This window comes from Melospiza melodia, unplaced genomic scaffold (assembly GCF_035770615.1).
Source record: "Melospiza melodia melodia isolate bMelMel2 unplaced genomic scaffold, bMelMel2.pri scaffold_61, whole genome shotgun sequence".
In the NCBI taxonomy this organism is placed as follows: domain Eukaryota; kingdom Metazoa; phylum Chordata; class Aves; order Passeriformes; family Passerellidae; genus Melospiza; species Melospiza melodia.
In genome coordinates, this window is record NW_026948800.1 from 2,962,142 (window position 1) to 2,982,641 (window position 20,500).

Consider the following 20,500-nt stretch of genomic DNA (forward strand, 5'->3'; position numbering starts at 1 on the left):
TCGCTCACTTACCCGTGGACGTTAAAGCCATAACCCAACTTGGACTTGACAATGCGGATGATGCAGGGCCCATCCGGGGGTCCTTCCCCAGCCCTGTTCCGCACCTCTGGTGGTGCTTCCCCCTCCTTGTCCGCCATCTTGGCATCCCCACACCGCTCGTTTCACAAGACAGAGCCTGCGACAGCCACTGTAGAGACCCCCTCTCTCCCATCCGCGCTGCGGGGAGTGATGGGAAATAGAGTCCACGGAGCTGTCAAGCGCCATTAGCATGCCGCGGGCCGCAGGGGGTGATGGGAAATGTAGTCAGAGAGACGGAGAGGCGGGGAGAGTGCGGCGCATGTGCTGTGGGCATGGGAACGGGGGCTACAGGTGCCATGGGCCTGGGGGATGTTACCGTAGGAATGGGGAGGTGTAGGCATGGGAATGGGAGGGGACTGTTGTCATGGGAACAGAAGGGTGTTGTTGCCATGGGATTAGGGGGCTGAGGCCATGGGGACAGGGGGCCCCTGACATGAGAACGGGGGACGGTTGCCATGGAGATGGGATGCTGTTGCTATGAGAAAGGGGTGTATGTTGCCATGGAAACAGGGAGTGCGGTTTCCCTGGGTACCGGCAGGGGGCGCTGTTTGCGGTGGTGCTGTGAAGTGACTCCCAAGAGACTGAGGGAGCCCCAAAAATCCTGCGAATCCCACAACAATCTGCTCTACAACCTGACCAGGACCCTCCTTGTTCATTCCCGAGCTGACCAGGAAGAACTGAGCTAAAAAACCCCCCGGTTTCATCAAAAGCTGCGTTTCGGGTTCACTAAGAGTGACAAGGCCCCCACTGCTCTCTGGCACTGGGGTGGGGGGGAGGGTAAAGGGGAGCTCCTGGGTGTACTGGGAGCACTGGAACGGGGAGCTCTGGGAAGCCCCATGTGGGATCCTCCACTCGTTGCCACCCCCCGGGCATGGGAATGTTTTGCGGAGAAAAGAAGAAACTTCACAACTTTGTAAAAGTTGTAAAGCTTGGTATGCTTTTATTACGATGCGTGGGACGCAAGTCTCCCAACAAGGCATGCGTATTTCTGAAGACCTGGGGTCTTCTTTTATCTCTCTTCTAAATGCATATGTATACAGTGTCACAATAAGTTCATACATATTCATTCCGTGTGACATTTAGCACCAGTTCTTCTTTATCAAAGGAATTTCTAAGTCGGGGGCAAATCGACTTTGTGGTCTTTTCTGTTTTTCTTTCTCTGTCTCCTTGCTGTCTCGGCATGCGAGTTCTTCCTTCAGCTTTGGCCTCACAGACTTTTCACCTCTCTTAGACACTTCACTTAATTCAGAATGGATCTTTACTCTGTCTCATTCCCCCCTTTCCTAGGAAATAAGTAAATTCTTTTACTTAATGAAAACTTTCACAACAGTAAGTGTCTTTTAGTGCTTCACTATGTGCTTTTGACAAAGATGTTAGTACAGCTATTTGTTGTAGTATTCTCTAGTTCTAAATTAACAATATAATAGATAATCTTAAGCTTACTCTAATTAATAGTAGTAAAACTACAATGGGGTGGTACAACTTATTAAAGATTCCATTTGCAGTTGGTGACTACTTAAAGATCACATCTAATAATCTTAACAAAATTACATATACAGAGACTAGAATGGTTTCTACTAGACAGAATAACATCATTGCTATCAATTTGTACAGCAGCACAAGCAGTTCTCAAGCATACATCCTTTTCTAGTATATACGAGCACAGTTTTCTGGTCAGTGACTGGATGAATTTCGAAGTGACAAATACTCTGCTCAGTGTTCAAACACACACCTTGAGCATTAATAGTATTGCTTTCACAAATGAATCCTATCTGTTCTCTAGCAGTGCAGGATTCTAAGTTTACTGTCTGCCACTTCTCATTCATCTTTTGTGCTCACACTCTATGTTCTGAAGGATAGAGTATTGTTTTTCATGGTTTAACCTTAGAGCAACGATGGGATGGATAACATAAACAGTGACATTATGTATGGTAAGCACAAAGGCAGTTGTTACATTAGAAACAGGATCATAGGTGAAATTCACTATAGTCTGCTAGGTTTGAAACTTCTTTTAAACATCAGTTGCATTATCTCACACAATTTCTTGAATTTTAGCTGGAAAATTACTTTCACCTCTTTCTCATATGATCAGAGCTGCTGTTGCTTGTATCTATAACTGTGCTTGTATACAACTGAAAGCTAAAGACACATTATCTTGTACTATACTTAGTGCTTCTACTATTAACTTGTGGTCTTGGTCTCTGGCTTTTTCATACTTCTTTACTTTGGCAGTACTTTTGAAATCTGTCACTGGCTAGTTCTTAATGCTAATAGAGATTACTATAAAGGCTGCTTCAATTTTGTTAGGCTACTTGCTGCAGTAGCTAGTTTATTCACCAGTATTTCTGAATCAATTCTATTTAAAACTCTTAATCTTGTCTCTAATATGCCAGTTAGATGTTTGTTATGGGGAACAGGAACTGCTTTCTGTTTATGACTATCCCTCCTTGCCAGAGGGATGTGCTGGGCTCACACTGCAAATTCAGACACACTTCACAAGTGTATCTGACAGAGGTTTAGGTTATATTTGAGGCAGATGTTTGTTCTGAAATGTAGAGACTTCAGGAATCTCTTTCTCCTTCTAAAGTACCTGATTTCTCAGATGTGTGGCAAGCAGGAATGTCTCTCTTGGTCTACAAAACTTCACTCACCTTGCTCTTAGCTTCAGGTCTAAGCTTCAAGTAAATAATGAAGGGGAAATCTGAGAGAAGAGCCTAAATTCATTGCAGTGCCTCAGAAGAAACTGGGATCAGGTTTCTGCTACTTGAAACACTCAGCACAAAAGTGATGCTCCAAATCTTACAGCCTGCTGCTGAGCTCTGAGGGGGGGTCTCTCTCTACTTCTTTTAAGCAGAATCCAACTGCCTCAGACTGGGACAATCACTGATCTAAATCTCAGTAGGAAAAGGGATAGCTATAAATAAAGAAAATCACTTTCTTTGCTTGGGTTAATTTACCACTTGCAGTTCAGCACCTTTTACTAGTCATTGCCTGAGTGTTCAGCTAACTGGCTTGGAAAATGACTTAAGGAAACTGATTTCTTGGTGTTCTTGGTTTTAGGCACCAGGAGAGCTGGCTCTTTCTTTTCTTGTTCTGCTCTTGAGATATGCTTGTTTTTGTAACTATGTTGTCTAGCTCTCAAAGGAAGTTTTTAGGAAGGAGGAGCAGGCTGGTTGGATTTTTGAGATGTTAATTTGCATTATTAACTTTACACATTTGAGAGACTATTCTGGATTGAATAATAGGTGTTGTTCAGTCACATTCTTTACTACGTTAGGTTCAAGTTTGGAGTTTGGGTAGAGTCTGAACTAGTATGGAGTGTATAAGGCCTTGCTGTGGTAAAAAGTACAGTGTCTACTTTGAATTCAAATGAAAGTCTGATATTAATTCGAGCTCAAAGGCAGGTCACTTCTACAGGCTGTATCAAGGTGAAATTACACCAACAGTCTGATTCACTTAGGTTATCACAGACTTCTTGGTGTTCATATACACTAGGGGAGGTTCAGACACTAATTACATCTGGTCTCTCATAAGCTACTCTATTGATGACTTGGCACCTTACTTTGATTTCTTCTCTTCTGATTCTTTGAAGAGTCTACAGTTTTTGTTCTTGCCATTCTTGCTCCTCACATATCTGATTTTCGTGGATTACTACAGTAGATATGTTTAAATCTTTTATCTCAGAAGGTTTTCTTATGGATCTAGTATACTAATTAAATGCCCAGGACCAAGGCCATTTAGCATTACTTTGAACAGAGGTACTCTCAAGTTCTGAAACTTCAGTTATGATTACACACAATACAATTCTACAAACTAAAATATGAGCTACTCTTGACTGCAATATACTCATTTTGCCCGAGTAAGTTTTAATCTCAGTTCATTGTCTCTTGGCGTCACTCCTTAAGGGGTTTCTGGGCCTTCTTCACCCGAGAGTGATGGATCCAGGCATTCTGCTCCTTGATTTTGATTGCAGTGAAGGTGGTGAGAAGTACTCACAGTGGTCTGTCTCACTGTGGTTCTGAAGTCTTCTCTGTAAGAGACTTAACATATACATCATCCCCAGGCTATCTAACTCCCTGCTCTGAGTTCCAGCCACATGTTTCTCAATTACTCTGAGCTGCTTGCTTAATGCCACCATGTAGGTGGACATTCTGGACATTCTCTTTGTATTCTATATGGTCTTCTATAAGGCATTCTAAAAGGACCTAGCATTCCTTTAGCTCAAGGTTTAGTTTGAATTTGAAATATTGCTAGTGGAAGAGCTTGGGCTAGGGTAGATTAACTTCTTGCCTCAGTCTTATTCATTCTCTCCACCTGGTCACTTGATTGGGGGTGGTATGGGGTGTGAAGTTCCTAATCTGTGCTCAGATGGCTACTAATCTGTTGCACTATTTTGGAAATGAAATGTGATTCTTTATCTGAGGATATCGTGGCTGGAACTCTGAAGCGTGGTATTATTTCTTGTAAAAATAATCTGGTCACCTCTTGAGCTTTGACAGTTCTGGTGGGGAATGTTTCTGGCCACCCTGGAAATGTATCTATCAATACCAATAAATACTGATATCCCCCCTCTTTCCTTGGGAGTTCTGAAAAGTTAATTTGCCACTGCTGTACAGGCTCATGGCCTCTCCCAGTCTGACCGAGTTTTGGCCGGGGGGTATTTTGGGGTTAGTCTGGAGGCAAGGATCTCATTGTCGGCTTACCTGATTGATAGTGGCATATAAATTCCTGACAACGATACAACGATTGTTTCAATCAGATGTGTGTTCTAGAAAGCTTGTGGAAATTACTGCTTCAAAGTCAACACTTCAATTTAATGCACTCTGTATCACTCGCAGCTTTGGTCATTTTGAGAAAGGAGCCACACTCTATAAAAGGCTTTTAAGTAGTTAGGCTCTAGTGTGTTTTCTAGTGCCCTTCCTTCACTAGTAACCATGAAAATGGGAAGGGATTACTAGCTCTCTTTCAATGGTAGCTCACCTTTTGCAGTTGTACATCTCTTTTGGTTAGTATTATTGTATTATGGCTTACTTTCGAGGAAAATCTGTACTTCACCCTTTGCTGCTTTCTTTGCCTCTCTATCTGCTAGCTCATTTCTTTCTTCTAATTTTAAGCTCACTCTCTAGTGTGCTTTAATATGCCTTTTCAGGTAGCTGAACTCCTTCTAGCAGCTGGATTGTCTCTTCTTTCTCTGTGAGATCAGCAGTCTCCTCTCTTTCTTTAAAGTCTACTGCTCTGCACTCACTTCTTACTCTAGGTAGATTACTTTCTGTTTCACTACCTGTGCCTTTTCTTTGAGACTCTGCATCCTTGGAGTCCTAGGAAATTCAAAAGGCTTACCGTCCAGGCTTCTCTCGCTTCCCTCATCCGAGTGGCTACTAGAAGATCGTCCACGTACTGCAACAGCCTCCTTTCCTCTTGTGGAGCTTCTCGGGACTCTGGGTCTTTGCAAGCTGTTCTCTAATTGGAGTGGGGAATCTTGAAGCCTTCAGGCACATGGACTATGTGAGCTTGAGTTTGAATGCAAAAATTTTCTGGCTGGCTTTGTGGATAGGGAGGCAAAAGAAGGCATCTCTTAGGCCTAAAACAGTGAACCAGGTTAGCTCAGGTGCGAAACAAGTCAGTAAGGTATATGGATTTGCTACCACAGGGTATAAATTCTGTGTTATCTTATTGACAGCCCTTAATCAAGTACTATCAGTTATTGGGCTGATTCCTTCCTTATCTTGCTTTTGAGGGTACTACTCAGTTCTCACTAGTTGTGTTCTTTCCTTAAGCTTGATGCTCATGGGGGAGCATCTTTCAGTCTCCCTGGTACAGCAGAGGCCCATACTCTTGAAAACATTTATTTACTTATTCTAATATCTCTTTACTAATGTCTTTCTTAATTTCAGTGTCTGTTAATGTTAAGCCTAACATCTTTATGTCATTTGCTTCCAGAGTAACCTTTCTCATTTGAGAATGTTTAGCAAATTGAGCGAATTGTACAAAAGCTTTTAGGTACACATAGTACACATGTTACTTTAAAGGTTTGCACAAGTATGCCTTCTCAGACTGGCCAGTTGTTCAGTTTTTCCCCACACTGCAACATAAACATTCTCCACAGGTACTAAAGCTTTATTTAAAACTGAATATATGGCCCTTGTGTCAACAAAAATTCTTCCCTTTTGGGGAGGTCATCTTTACCCTTCCTCCCTTACCTTGGGAGGAGCCTTTAGCAAATCATATGTACTCATTTTGTGAACTGTGATTGCTTTGCATTTCAGCATGATAATCTTTGCTTGATTTCATACGTTGCTATCTTATGCTGCATGCTGAACAACATGTTTGATTTGCTTTCTCTTTGCCTTGTTTTCCTTTTTCAAGGGCTAAGACCAGAGGGTGGTCTGATCTTACAGTCTCTTTGCCATTCTGGGTGATTTCTTAAAACACAAAGACATTTCAGCATACAAAACTCTATCCCATTTATCTTCCTATTTTAAAACAGTACTAACAGCAATGAAGTATTATAAATCTTTTTATTTTCTGAGCTGCTCCTACTGGCAGCCTTCTCCCAGTGAGCCCCTCCCAAAAGGGGCTAATTTAGGAACTTCTTTGCTCTGGTCAGTTCTCATTATTTATTTCTCCTTGCCCTATCTCGCTTCTACTCAAACCTTTTTACAGACCTTCACAGTAGTTTCTCAACTTTCCTCCTATACACAGCTCCAGGTGGCAGGTATCAGATGTGGTTCCCACACACAAGCTCTAAGACCTTAGGTTCTGAATCCGCTTGACCAGAAACCTCTAATTTACATGTGCCCTGACACTTATTAGAACAGCAAAACCAGTGTTTCCCATAAACACCGCACTGCAATAATACCTGCACATCCAGCTTTTGCTCACAGGCCATTCTCGTGTTCCCTGGGGAGACGGGGCAGCCAGAGCTGTCCCTGTGCCCAGGGGACAGCCACTGTCGCCTCACACAGCATGCTAATCAAAAACGTGATATAGACACTATATTCTGATCAAAGAAAATATCAGTCTTTTCTAGTTCTCTTCTTGCACAATCTAATTAAGCCCTGTGTCTACTTACACTTGTTTTACTGCTTTGCAAAAAGACTGTGCTAGTCACAGCCGAAACTCTGATATGCCCACAGACACAAACACTCGCACCCGCACCCCCCCTTTATCTCAAATTCACTAGAGCCAAGGCTTGAATTGCTGTGAAGGGGGAATTCTTAGAATTCCTTTAACTCTATCGTAGTTAAGCATAAATCACCGTACTATAGTTCTCCTATGTAAAATGCTACTCTTGTTGCAACAAAATCTTAAAATCTCTACAAACACTACTATACAATCTGAGAATCAAATTACCACAATGCAGCGGAAGAAAATCACCACACAAAACCACTGGGAAAGGGCATATCTCTCAAAGTGCTCGCTTTTCTCAACACAACATAGCATACCATAATTCAGCATTTACTCAAATCAATTTTCTTGGACACAATCAAAATAACAGCATACAGTCTAGAGATCAAAATCAAACATCCAAGGCAAAGGAACTCTCTGAGCTCATACTCACGGTTAAAATGTACCAAATCTACACAAATCACTACATTTAAACACGATAAATACCATCACTGACATTCTTCCACTCGCTTCTCTGCAAGGCACTTCTGTCCCTGCCCCCGCAGCCTGCTGCAGCCGGCGCCTCAGGCTTCTCTCGGCTGCTTCAAACACGGGTAGTACTGACCCCCCCACACTGTAGATTTATTCCTTTTATACACCATACACTTATACACTTGCACGATTAGAAACACAGCTCACCAACCACACAATGCACACATTAACCATACAGCAACACAGTGTCCGGACATCACACACACACACAAACAAAACACACACGGGCTCAACAGTTCTGCTCTATCAGAACTATGAACCCCCAACACGCATACACGGGTTCACCCGGCTCACCCCTAGAGCCTCTAGCGGTTCTGCTCTATCAGAACTATGAACCCCCAACACACACATACACGGGTTCACCCGGCTCACCCCTAGAACCGCTTACGGTCTGCTCTATCAGAACGATGAATCCTGTCTCTAATACAGCTGCTCTATCAGCTGAACCCAGACGTCTCTGGGTGGTTTACTCCCTTGCTCTCCTTTCCCTCCCCCGGGGGCCCCTCAGTACATACCGTATCTTCCTCCGCAGGCCAGCAGGTCGTTGTCTGTCCTCGCAGGTGGCAAATTGAGATGAGCGGAGCCCCACCAGGAAAAAATCCTAGGGCACGCCTTGGAGGTCCGTCTATCCCCCCCTGCCCCTGCGGGGACAGAGAACTCCCGGCTTGGCTCGCCATAATGTTTTGCGGAGAAAAGAAGAAACCTCACAACTTTATAAAAGTTGTAAAGCCCGGTATGTTTATTTACGGCGCGCGTCGGACGCAAGTCCCCCAACAAGGCATGTGTGCTTCTGAAGACCTCGGGTCTTCTTTTATCCCCCTTCCAAATGCATATGCATACAGTTTCACAATAAGTTCATACATATTCATTCCGTGTGACATTTAGCACCAGTTCTTCTTTATCAAAGGAATTTCTAAGTCGGGGGCAAATCGACCTTGTGGTTTTTTCTGTTTTTCTTTCTCTGTCTCCTTGCTGTCTCGGCATGCGAGTTCTTCCTCAGCTTTGGCCTCACAGACTTTTCACCTCTCTTAGACACTTCACCTAATTCAGAATGGATCTTTACTCTGTCTCACCCCCTTGACCCCTTGACCACCTCAGTGACCCCTCATGGACCCCAGTGACCCCACTGACCACCCCAGTGACCCTAGTGACCCCAGTGACCCCAGTGACCACCCCACGGACCCCAGTGACCCCAGTGACCCCAGTGACCCCACTGACCCCAGGGACCCCAGTGACCCCTTGGCCACCCCACGGACCCCAGTGACCACCCCACTGACCCTCCTGACCCCCCCCCTATGGATAACCTGGGACCACCCCAGGACCCTCAGGGACCACCCCGGGACCCCCCCATGGACCCCCCTGACCCCCCCATGGCCACCCTTGGACCCCCCTGGTCCTCAGGGACCACCCCGGGACCCCCAGGACCTTCATGGTACCCCCATGGACCCTCCTGAGCCCTCTATGACCCCCAGGACCCCCCCCCATGGACCCTCATGGACCCCCCTGACCCCTTCAATGACCCCCAGGACCTTCATGGACCCCCATGGACCCTCATGGACCCCCCATGGTCACCCTTGGACCCTCCTGACCCCCCCATGGACCCTCAGGACCTTCACGGACCCTCAGGGACCACCCAGGACCTTCATGGACCCTCCTGAGCCCCCCATGGACCCTCCTGAGCCCCTCAATGACCCCCAGGACCCTCACGGACCCCCCCCATGGACCCTCCTTGACCCTTCCTGAGCCCCCCATGGACCCCCCCATGGACTCCCTTTGACCCCCAGGGACCCCATTGACCCCATGGACCCTCCTGAGCCCCCCATGGACCCTCAGGACCCCCTTGAGGACCCCAACATGGACCCTCCTGAGCCCCCCACCCTCCATGGACCCCCCTGGGACCACCCCAGGACCCTCAGGGCCTTCATGGACCCCCATGGACCCTCCTGACCCCTCATGGACCACCTGGGACCACCCCGGGACCCTCAGGGACCCCCCTGACCCCCCCCATGGACCCTCTGGACCCCCTTGAGGACCCCCCCATGGACCCCCCTGACCCCACTGGGTGCTCAGGACCCCCTGGAGGGCCCCACGGACCCCCGGGACCCCTCAGGGACCCCCGGGACCCCTTGGCCACCCCACGGACCCCCGGGACCACCCCATGGACTCGTCACGAAACCTTTGGCCTCCCCAGTGACCCCTTGAGCACCCCATGGACCCCCTTGAAGCCCCCAGTGACCCCTCAGGGACCCCAGTGACCCCAGTGACCACCCATGGACCCCTCATGGACCCCACTGACCACCCCAGTGACCCCTCAGGGACCCCTCACAGACCCCAGTGACCCCCTGACCACCCCACTGACCCCTCAGGGACCCCAGTGACCCCAGTGACCTTCATGGACCCCCATGGACCCTCCTGAGCCCCCCATGGACCCTCCTGAGCCCCCCCTGACCATGCCACTGACCCCTCATGGACCCCAGTGACCCCCTGACCACGCCACTGACCCCAGTGAAGCCCCCAGTGACCCCTCACGGACCCCCTGACCACCCCAGTGACCCCCGTGACCCCAGTGACCCCTTGGCCACCCCAGTGACCCCTCATGGACCCCAGTGACCCCCTGACCCCCCCAGTGACCCCTTGGCCACCACCCTGACCCCAAGCCAGGGGCGGGGCAATGAACGGCTTTGATTGACAGCTCTGGCCACGCCCCTTTTGGCGGGAGGGGAGTGCTGGGATGGAACTGGAATGGACTGGGATGGACTGGGAGGGAACTGGGATGAACTGGGAGGGACTGGGAGGGAACTGGGATGGACTGGGACAAACTGGGATGGACTGGGAGGAACTGGGAGGGACTGGGAGGGAACTGGGGGGGACTGGGATGGACTGGGAGGGACTGGGAGGGACTGGGAGGGAACTGGGAGGGAACTGGGAGGGACTGGGGGGGAACTGGGAGGGACTGGGAGGGACTGGGATGGACTGGGACAAACTGGGGGGGACTGGGAGGGAACTGGGATGGACTGGGAGGGAACTGGGATGGACTGGGAGGGACTGGGAGGGAACTGGGATGGACTGGGAGGGAACTGGGATGGACTGGGATGGACTGGGAGGGAACTGGGATGGACTGGGAGGGAACTGGGATGGACTGGGAGGGACTGGGAGGGAACTGGGAGGGACTGGGAGGGACTGGGAGGGACTGGGATGGACTGGGAGGGAACTGGGAGGGACTGGGAGGGAACTGGGAGGGACTGGGAGGGAACTGGGAGGGAACTGGGAGGGAACTGGGATGGACTGGGAGGGAAATGGGAGGAACTGGGATGGACTGGGAGGAACTGGGATGGACTGGGAGGGTCCAAAAGGGCTGGGGGGGACTGGGGGGCAGGGAGGGGCCCCCATTATCCGCCCCCCTTTTGTCCCCTCCCCCTTTTGTCCCCTCCGTGCCCCCCCCCCCCCCATCGCGTGTCCCGGCCCCCGCCGAGGAATCGATTTTATTGATTGATTGATTGGTTTGACTGATGGATTGATTTTATTGATTGATTGGTTGGTTTGATTGATGGATTGATTTTATTGATTGATTGATTGATTGGTTTGATTGATGGATTGATTTTATTGATTGATTGGTTGGTTTGATTGATGGATTGATTTTATTGATTGATTGATTGGTTTGACTGATGGATTGATTTTATTGATTGATTGATTGATTGGTTTGATTGATGGATTGATTTTATTGATTGATTGATTGGTTTGACTGATGGATTGATTTTATTGATTGATTGGTTGGTTTGATTGTTGGAGTGATTTTATTGATTGATTGATTGGTTTGATTGATGGATTGATTTTATTGATTGATTGATTGATTGGTTTGATTGATGGATTGATTTTATTGATTGATTGATTGGTTTGATTGATGGATTGATTTTACTGATTGATTGGTTGGTTTGATTGATGGATTGATTTTATTGATTGATTGATTGGTTTGATTGATGGATTGATTTTATTGATTGATTGGTTGGTTTGATTGATGGATTGATTTTATTGATTGATTGATTGATTGGTTTGATTGATTGATTGATTTTATTGATTGATTGATTGGTTTGATTGATGGATTGATTTTATTGATTGATTGATTGATTGATGGATTGATTTTATTGATTGATTGATTGGTTTGATTGATGGATTGATTTTATTGATTGATTGGTTGGTTTGATTGATGGATTGATTTTATTGATTGATTGATCGATTGATTGGTTTGATTGATGGATTGATTTTATTGATTGATTGATTGGTTTGATTGATGGATTGATTTTATTGATTGATTGATTGATTGATGGATTGATTTTATTGATTGATTGATTGGTTTGATTGATGGATTGATTTTATTGATTGATTGGTTGGTTTGATTGATGGATTGATTTTACTGATTGATTGGTTGGTTTGATTGATGGATTGATTTTATTGATCGATTGATTGGTTTGATTGATGGATTGATTTTATTGATTGGTTGGTTTGATTGATGGATTGATTTTATTGATTGATTGATTGGTTTGATTGATGGATTGATTTTACTAATTGATTGGTTGGTTTGATTGATGGATTGATTTTATTGATTGATTGATTGATTGGTTTGATTGATGGATTGATTTTATTGATCGATTGATTGGTTTGATTGATGGATTGATTTTATTGATTGATTTTATTGGTTTGATTGATGGATTGATTTTATTGATTGATTGATTGATTTTATTGTTTGATTTATTTTAATGATTTATTTTATTATTTGATTTATTTATTTCCATTTGTTTTATTGTTCTAATTATTTTATTGTTTGGATTGATTTTATGGTTCAATTTAATGTATTGACATATTTTATTGTTCAAATTATTTACTTAATTTATTTTATTGTTTGATTTATTTATTTCAATTGATTTTATTGCTTGATTGATTTTATTGTTCGATTGATTTTATTGTTTGGATTGATTTTATTGCTCAATTTAATTTATTGACTTATTTATTTCATTGTTTGATTTATTTAATGGATTTATTTTATTGTTTCATTTATTTATTTCCATTTATTTTATTGTTCGATTGATTTTATTGTTTGGATTGATTTAATTGTTCAATTTAATTTATCGATTTATTTATTTCATTGTTTGATTTATTTAACTGATTTATTTCATTGTTTGGATTTATTTTATTGTTCAATTTAATTTATCGATTTATTTTTTTCATTGTTTGATTTATTTAATTGATTTATTTTACTGTTTGATTTATTTATTTTTATTGATTTTATTGCTCGATTGATTTTATTGTTTGATTTAATTTATCGATTCCTTGATTTTATAGATTGATTTATTTTATTGCTCGATTGATTGTATTGTTCAATTGATTTTATTGACTTCTTTATTTTATTGTTTGATTTATTTAATGGATTTATTTTATTGTTTGATTTATTTATTCTCACTTATTTTATTGATCAATTGATTTTATTGTTTGGACTGATTTTACTGTTTGATTTAATTTGTCGATTGATTGATTTTATCGATTGATTTATTTTATTGCTTGTATTGTTCTATTGATTTTATTGTTGGATTGATTGTATTGTTCGATTTAATTTATCGATTGATTTATTTTATTGTTTGATTGATTTTATTGTTCAATTTAATTTATTGATTGATTTATTTCATTGTTTGATTTATTTAATGGATTTATTTTGTTGTTGGATTGATTGTATTGTTCAATTGATTTTATTGACTTATTTATTTTATTGTTTGATTTATTTAATGGATTTATTTTTATTGTTTGATTTATTTATTTCCATTTATTTCATTGTTCGATTGACTTTATTGTTTGGATTGATTTTATTGTTTGATTCAATTTATCGATTGATTTTATTGCTCGATTGATTTTATTGTTTGATTGATTTTATTGTTGGATTGATTTTATTGTTCAATTTAATTTATCAATTGATTGATTTTATCGATTGATTTATTTTATTGATCAATTGATTTTATAGTTCAATTAATTTTATCATTGGATTGATTTTATTGTTCGATTTCATTTATCAATGGATTTATTTTATTGTTCGATTGATTTTATTGTTTGATTTAATTTATTGATTTATATATTTTATTGTTTGATTTATTTAATTGATTGATTTTATTTTTTGGATTCATTGTATTGTTCGATTTAATTTATCGATTGATTGATTTTATTGATTGATTCATTTACTTTGATTGATTTTATTGCCGGATTGATTTTATCGTTGGATTGATTTTATTGTTCGATGTAATTTATGGACTTATTTATTTTATTGTTCGATTTATTTAATGGATTTATTTTATTGTTTGATTTATTTATTTCCATCTATTTTATTGTTCGATTGATTTTATTGTTTGGACTGATTTTATTGTTCGATTCAATTTATCGACTGATTTAAATTATTATTCGATTGATTTTACTGTTGGATTGATTGTATTATTGGATTTAATTTATCGATTGATTGATTTTATTGCTGGATTGATTTTATTGTTTGGATTGATTTTATTGTTCGATTTAATGTATCGATTGATTGATTTTATCGATTGATTTTATTGCTGGATTGATTTTCTCCAAACCTCTCCTCCCTGGGCTGGGTTTGCCCTTTGCTCGGGGCCATAAATGCCCTGAAAAACCACAATTTGTTTGTTGGGTTTGTGTTTGCAGAGCCCAAATATGTTTTTGGGTTTTTGTGTTTGCAGAGCATTTCTGGCCCCAGGATGGAATTTGGAATTTGGAATTTGGAATCTGGAGAAAACCAGAAATAAAATCAAGTTTTGCTGGAGAAGGACAAAATAAAATAAAATAAAATAAAATAAAATAAAATAAAATAAAATAAAATAAAATAAAATAAAATAAAATAAATAAAATAACATAAAATAAAATAAATTAATGAAATAAAATAAGATAAAATGAAATAAAATTAAATTAAATTAAAATGAAATGAAATTAAATAAAATAAAAATGAAATGAAATGAAATAAGATAAAATAAAACAAAATAAAAATGAAATAAAATGAAATGAAATAAGATAAGATAAAATAAAATAAAATAAGATAAAATAAAATAAAAAAATAAATAATAAATACAAGAAAATAAAATAAAAATGTATTAAAACATAAAATGAAATAAAAATAAATAATAAATAAAATAAAATAAAATAAATAAAATATAAAATAATAAAATAAAATACTATACAATGTAATATAATATAATATAATATAATATAGTATAATATAATGTAAATGGATTAAAACATGAAATGAAATAAAAATAAATAAAACCCAAATCTGTTTGTTGGGTTTTTGTGTTTGCAGAGCATTTCTGGCCCCAGGACGGAATTTGGAATTTGGAATCTGAAGAAAACCAGAGAGAAAATCGAGTTTTGCTGGGGAAGGACAGAATAAATTGAAATGAAATGAAATAAAATAAAATAAAATAAAATGAATGAAAGGAAATAAAATAAAATAAAAATGAAATGAAATGAAATAAGATAAGATAAAATAAAATAAGATAAAATAAAATACAATAAAATAAATAATAAATACAATAAAATAAAATAAAAAATTATTAAAACATAAAATGAAATAAAAATAAATAATAAACAAAATAAAATAAAATAAATAAAATATAAAATAATAAAATATAATACTATACAATGAAATGTAATATAGAATAATGTAATATAATATAATATAATATAATATAATATAATATAATATAATATAATATAATATAATATAATATAATATAATATAATATAATATAATATAATATAATGTAAATGGATTAAAACATGAAATGAAATAAAAATAAATAAAACCCAAATCTGTTTTTGGGTTTGTTTGCAGAGCATTTTGGGTTTGTTTGCAGAGCATTTCTGGCCCCTGATGGAATTTGGAATTTGGAATCTGAAGAAAACCAGAGATAAAATCGAGTTTTGCTGGGGAAAGACAGAATAAAATAAAATAAAATAAAATAAAATAAAATAAAATAAAATAAAATAAAATAAAATAAAAATGAAATGAAATGAAATAAGATAAAATAAAATAAAATAAAAATGAAAATTAATGAAATGAAATAAAATAAGATAAAATGAAATAAAACAAGATAAAATAAAATACAATAAAATACAATAAAATAAATAATAAATACTATAAAATAAAATAAAAATGTATTAAAACATAAAATGAAATAAAATAAATCAAATCCAATAAAATAAATAAAATATAAAATAATAAACTATAATACTATACAATGTAATGTAATATAGTATAATATAATATAATATGATATGATATGATATGATATAATATAATATAATATAATATAATATAATATAATATAATATAATATAATATAATATAATATAATATAATATAATATAATATAATATAATATAATATAATATAATATAACATAACATAACATAATATATTTTCCCCCAATTTTTCCCATTTTTTTCCCATTTTTCCCCCAATGTCCCCAACGTCCCTAAATCTCATTTTTTCTAAATTTTCCCCTAACTTTTCCCATTTTTTTCTCATTGTCCCCAATGTCCCCAATGTCCCCAAATCTCATTTCTCCCAATTTTCCCCCAATGTCCCCAAATTTCATTTTTCCCATTTTTTACCAATTTTCCCCCATTTTTTCCCAAATTTTCCCCCATCGTCCCCAATGTCCCCAAATCTCATTTTCCCCAATTTTCTCCCAATTTTCCCCATTTTTTCCCCATTTTTCCCCCAATGTCCCTAAATCTTATTTTCCCCATTTTCCCGCAAATCTCATTTGTCCCATTTTTTACCAATTTTCCCCCAATTTTCCCCATTTTTCCCCCATTGTCCCCAAATCTCATTTCTCCCTATTTTCCCCCAATTTCCCTCCAATGTCCCGAAATCTCATTTTCCCATTTTTTACCAATTTTCCCCCAATTTTTTCCCAAATTTTCCCCAATTTTTCCCCCATTGTCCCCAATGTCCCCAAATCTTGTTTTCCCCAATTTTTTCCCAAATTTTCCCCTTTTTTTTCCTATTTTTCCCCCAATGTCCCCAAATCTTATTTTCCCCTAAATCTCATTTGTCCCATTTTTTACCAATTTTCCCCCAATTTTCCCCATTTTTCCCCCATTGTCCCCAATGTCCCCAAATCTCTTTTTTTCCCAATTTTCCCCATTTTTTCCCCAATGTCCCCAAATCTCATTTTCCCCAATTTTCCCCATTTTTCCCATTTTTTTCCCATTTTCCCCCCAATGTCCCCAAATCTCATTTTTCTAAATTTTCCCCCAATTTCTCCCCAATGTCCCCCCAATCTCCCCAATGTCCCCAAATCTCATTTTTTCCCAAATTTTCCACAATTTCTCTCCGTTTTCCCCCCAACTTTTCCCATTTTTTTCTCATTGTCCCCAATGTCCCCAATGTCCCCAAATCTCATTTCTCCCAATTTTCCCCCAATTTTCCCCCAATGTCCCCAAATCTCATTTTTCTAAATTTCTCCCAATTTTCCCCCAATTTCTCCCCAATGTCCCCCCAATCTCCCCAATTTTCCCCAAATCTCATTTTCTAAATTTTCCCCGATTTTTCTCCACTTTTCCCCCAACTTTTCCCAATTTTCTCCCATTTTCCCCCAATGTCCCCAGATCTCATTTTTTAAAATTTCCCCCAATTTTTCCCATTTTTTTCTCATTGTCCTTAATGTCCCCAATGTCCCCAAAACTCATTTTTCTAAATTTCTCCCAATTTTTCCCATTTTTTTCTCATTGTCCCCAAATCTCATTTTTCCCATTTTTTACCAATTTTCCCCAATTTTTCCCCAATGTCCCCAAATCTCATTTTCCCCCATTTTCCCCCAATTTTTCCCCAACGTCCCCCCAATCTCCCCAATGTCCCCAAATCTCATTTTCCCCAATTTTCCCAAATTTTCCCCATTTTCCCCCAATGTCCCCAAATCTCATTTTCCCCTATTTTCCCCATTTTTTCCCCCAATGTCCCCAATGTCCCCAAATCTCATTTTTCCCATTTTTTTACCAATTTTCCCCAATGTCCCCAAATCTCATTTTTCCCAATTTTTCCCAATTTCCCCCCATTTTTCCCCAACTTCCACCCCCCCATTGCCCCTCCCCCCAAACACTTCCGGGTTTATTTTTGGGTTTTTTCGGAAATTTTTTTTTGGGTGGGCGTGGCAGCCAATCAGCGGCGGCAGCCAATCAGCGGCGGCAGCCAATCAGCGCCCGCGCTGTGGCCCCGCCCCCCCGGGTAAGATCCCCCCCCTCCCCCCCCGGGGCCTCACTCGGGCCCGGCGCGCGCCAGGTGAGTGGGGGAGGGGCGCGTGAGGGGAGGGGGCGGGGCCGGTCCCAAAACGGCCCCGGGACCGCGGGATTTGGGGCAAAAAGGGCAAAAATCGGCACAAAATCGGCTGAAATTGCACAAAATCAGCGGAAATCGGCCCAAAACGGGAAAGAAGGGGAAAAATCGGCACAAAATTGGCAAAAATTGACATAAAATCGGCTACAATAACCCAAAATCATCAGAAATCGGCCCAAACCCGGAAAAAAGGGGGAAAAATTGGCGCAGAATTGGCGAAAATTGGCACAAAATCGGCTGAAATTACACAAAATCAGCGGAAATCGGCCCAAAATCGGAAAAAAAAGGGGAAAAATCGGCACAAAATTGGCAAAAATTGGCATAAAATCGGCTGAAATTACACAAAATCAGCAGAAATCGGCCCAAAACCAGAAAAAGGGGAGAAATCGGCACAAAATTGGCAAAAATTGACACAAAATCACCCAAAACCATCCCAAAATACACAACATCGGGAAAAATCGGCACTAAATCAGCTAAAATTACTCAAAATCGCCCTAAATTGCCCAAAATCAGGAAAAAAGGAGGAAAGTCGGCACAAAAGTGGCAAAAATTGAAACGAAATTATTTTAAAATCTCCCAAAATTTAAATAAAGGGCGAAAATCGGTACTAAATTGACTCAAATTGTCACGAAATAATCCAAAAATCCCTAAAAGGGAAAAAAAAGGGGGAAAATCGACACAAAAATGGCAAAAATTGACACAAAATCGGCTTAAATTGCCCAAAATCAGAAGAAATTGCCCCAAAACCGGAAAAAAGGGGGAAAATCAGCGCAAAAATGGGAAAAATTGGCATAAAATCGACTGAAATTACACAAAATCAACAGAAATCGGCCCAAAAGCAGAAAAAAAGGCAAAAAATCGGCACAAAATGGGCAAAATTTGACAAAAAATCAGCTAAAAAGCCCCAAAACCAGAAAAAAAGGGGAAAATCAGCACTAAATTGGCAAGAATTGGTACAAAATAATCAAAAAATCCCTAAAATGGAAGAAAGGGGAAAAATCGGCACAAAATTGGAAAAAAATAACCTAAAATCACCCCAAACTACCCAAAACCAGAAAGAAAGGGGAAAAATTGGCACAAAATTGGGAAAAATTGACACAAATTCACCCCAAAATTACCCCAAAATCCTAAAAAAGGGGAAAAAAGGCAAAGAATCGGCACAAAATTGGCAAAAATTGACACAAAATTATTTAAAAGCCCCAAAACCAATGAAAGGGGAGAAAATCGGCACAAAATTGGCAAAAATTAAACTAAAATCCCCCCAAAATACCCTAAACCAGAAAGAAAGGGGAAAAATCGGCACCAAATTGGCAAAAATTGACACAAATTAACTCGAAAATCACCAAAAAATCCCAAAAAAGGGGGGAAAAGGCAAAAATCGGCACCAAATTGACCCAAATTGGCACAAAATCGGCCAAAAATCCCCAAAATGGGGAAAAAAGTGGAAAAAAATCGGCCCCAAATTGGCCCAAATCCCCCAAACCCGACCCCAAATTTGCTCTTCAGCGCCCCCAAATCCCCCCAGGGACCCCCAAAATCCCCCCCAGACCGAAATCCTCCCCAAAAACCCCAAGGGGGACCCCAAAACCCCCTCAAGGACCCCCCAAATACCCCCCTGGGACCCCAAAATCCCTCAAAATCCCCCCTGGGACCCCAAAATCACCCCCAGACCCAAAAATCTCCCCAGAGATCCCCATGGGGACCCCAAAATCTCCCCTGGGACCCCATTAACCCTTCGAAGCCCCCTCCCCATTACCCCAAATCCCCTCCTGGGACCCCAAAACCCCCTCAAGGACCCCCTAAATCTCCCCAAAACCCCCTCCCCACACCCCAAAATCCCCCAAGGACCCTCCTGGGACCCCCAAATCGCCCCCAGACCCAAAATCTCTCCCTAAATCCCAATGGGGACCCCAAAATTCCCTCAAGGACTCCCCTGGGACCCCAAAATCCCCCCCAGACCCCTCCCCGCACCCCCAAATCCCCTCCAGGAGCCCCCTAAGACCCCCAAAGCCCCTCAGGGACCTTCCTGGGACCCCCTAAATCCCCCCCAGACCCAAAAATCTCCCCAGAGATCCCAATGGGGACCCCAAAACCCCCTCAAGGACCCTCCTGGGACCCCTAAATCCTCTCCAAGCCCCCTCCTGAGACCCCCAAATCCCCACCAGACCCAAATAGCTCCACAAAAATCCCAATGGGGACCCCAAAATCCCCTCAAGGACCCCCCAAATCCCCTCCAAGCCCCCTCCCCATCGCCCTAAATCCCCTCCTGGGACCCCAAAATCCCCCCAAGGATCCTCCTAGGACCCCCAAAATCCCCCCCAGACCCAATTATCTCCCCATAGATCCCAATGGGAACCCCAAAATCTCCCCTGGGAC

The 20,500-nt window shown here is 40.9% G+C and overlaps 1 protein-coding gene across 1 annotated transcript in view; it reads left to right on the forward strand.

Moving 5' to 3' along the window:
* The first annotated feature begins 268 nt into the window (after positions 1-268).
* The window catches only part of LOC134413919 (nicotinate-nucleotide pyrophosphorylase [carboxylating]-like), a 28,997-nt gene continuing 8,765 nt past the window's right edge, over positions 269-20,500 (forward strand). Inside the window, exon 1 of the mRNA XM_063147940.1 lies at positions 269-369. Coding sequence (XP_063004010.1) covers positions 269-369 — 101 coding nt within the window. The remainder of the gene's footprint in view (positions 370-20,500) is intronic.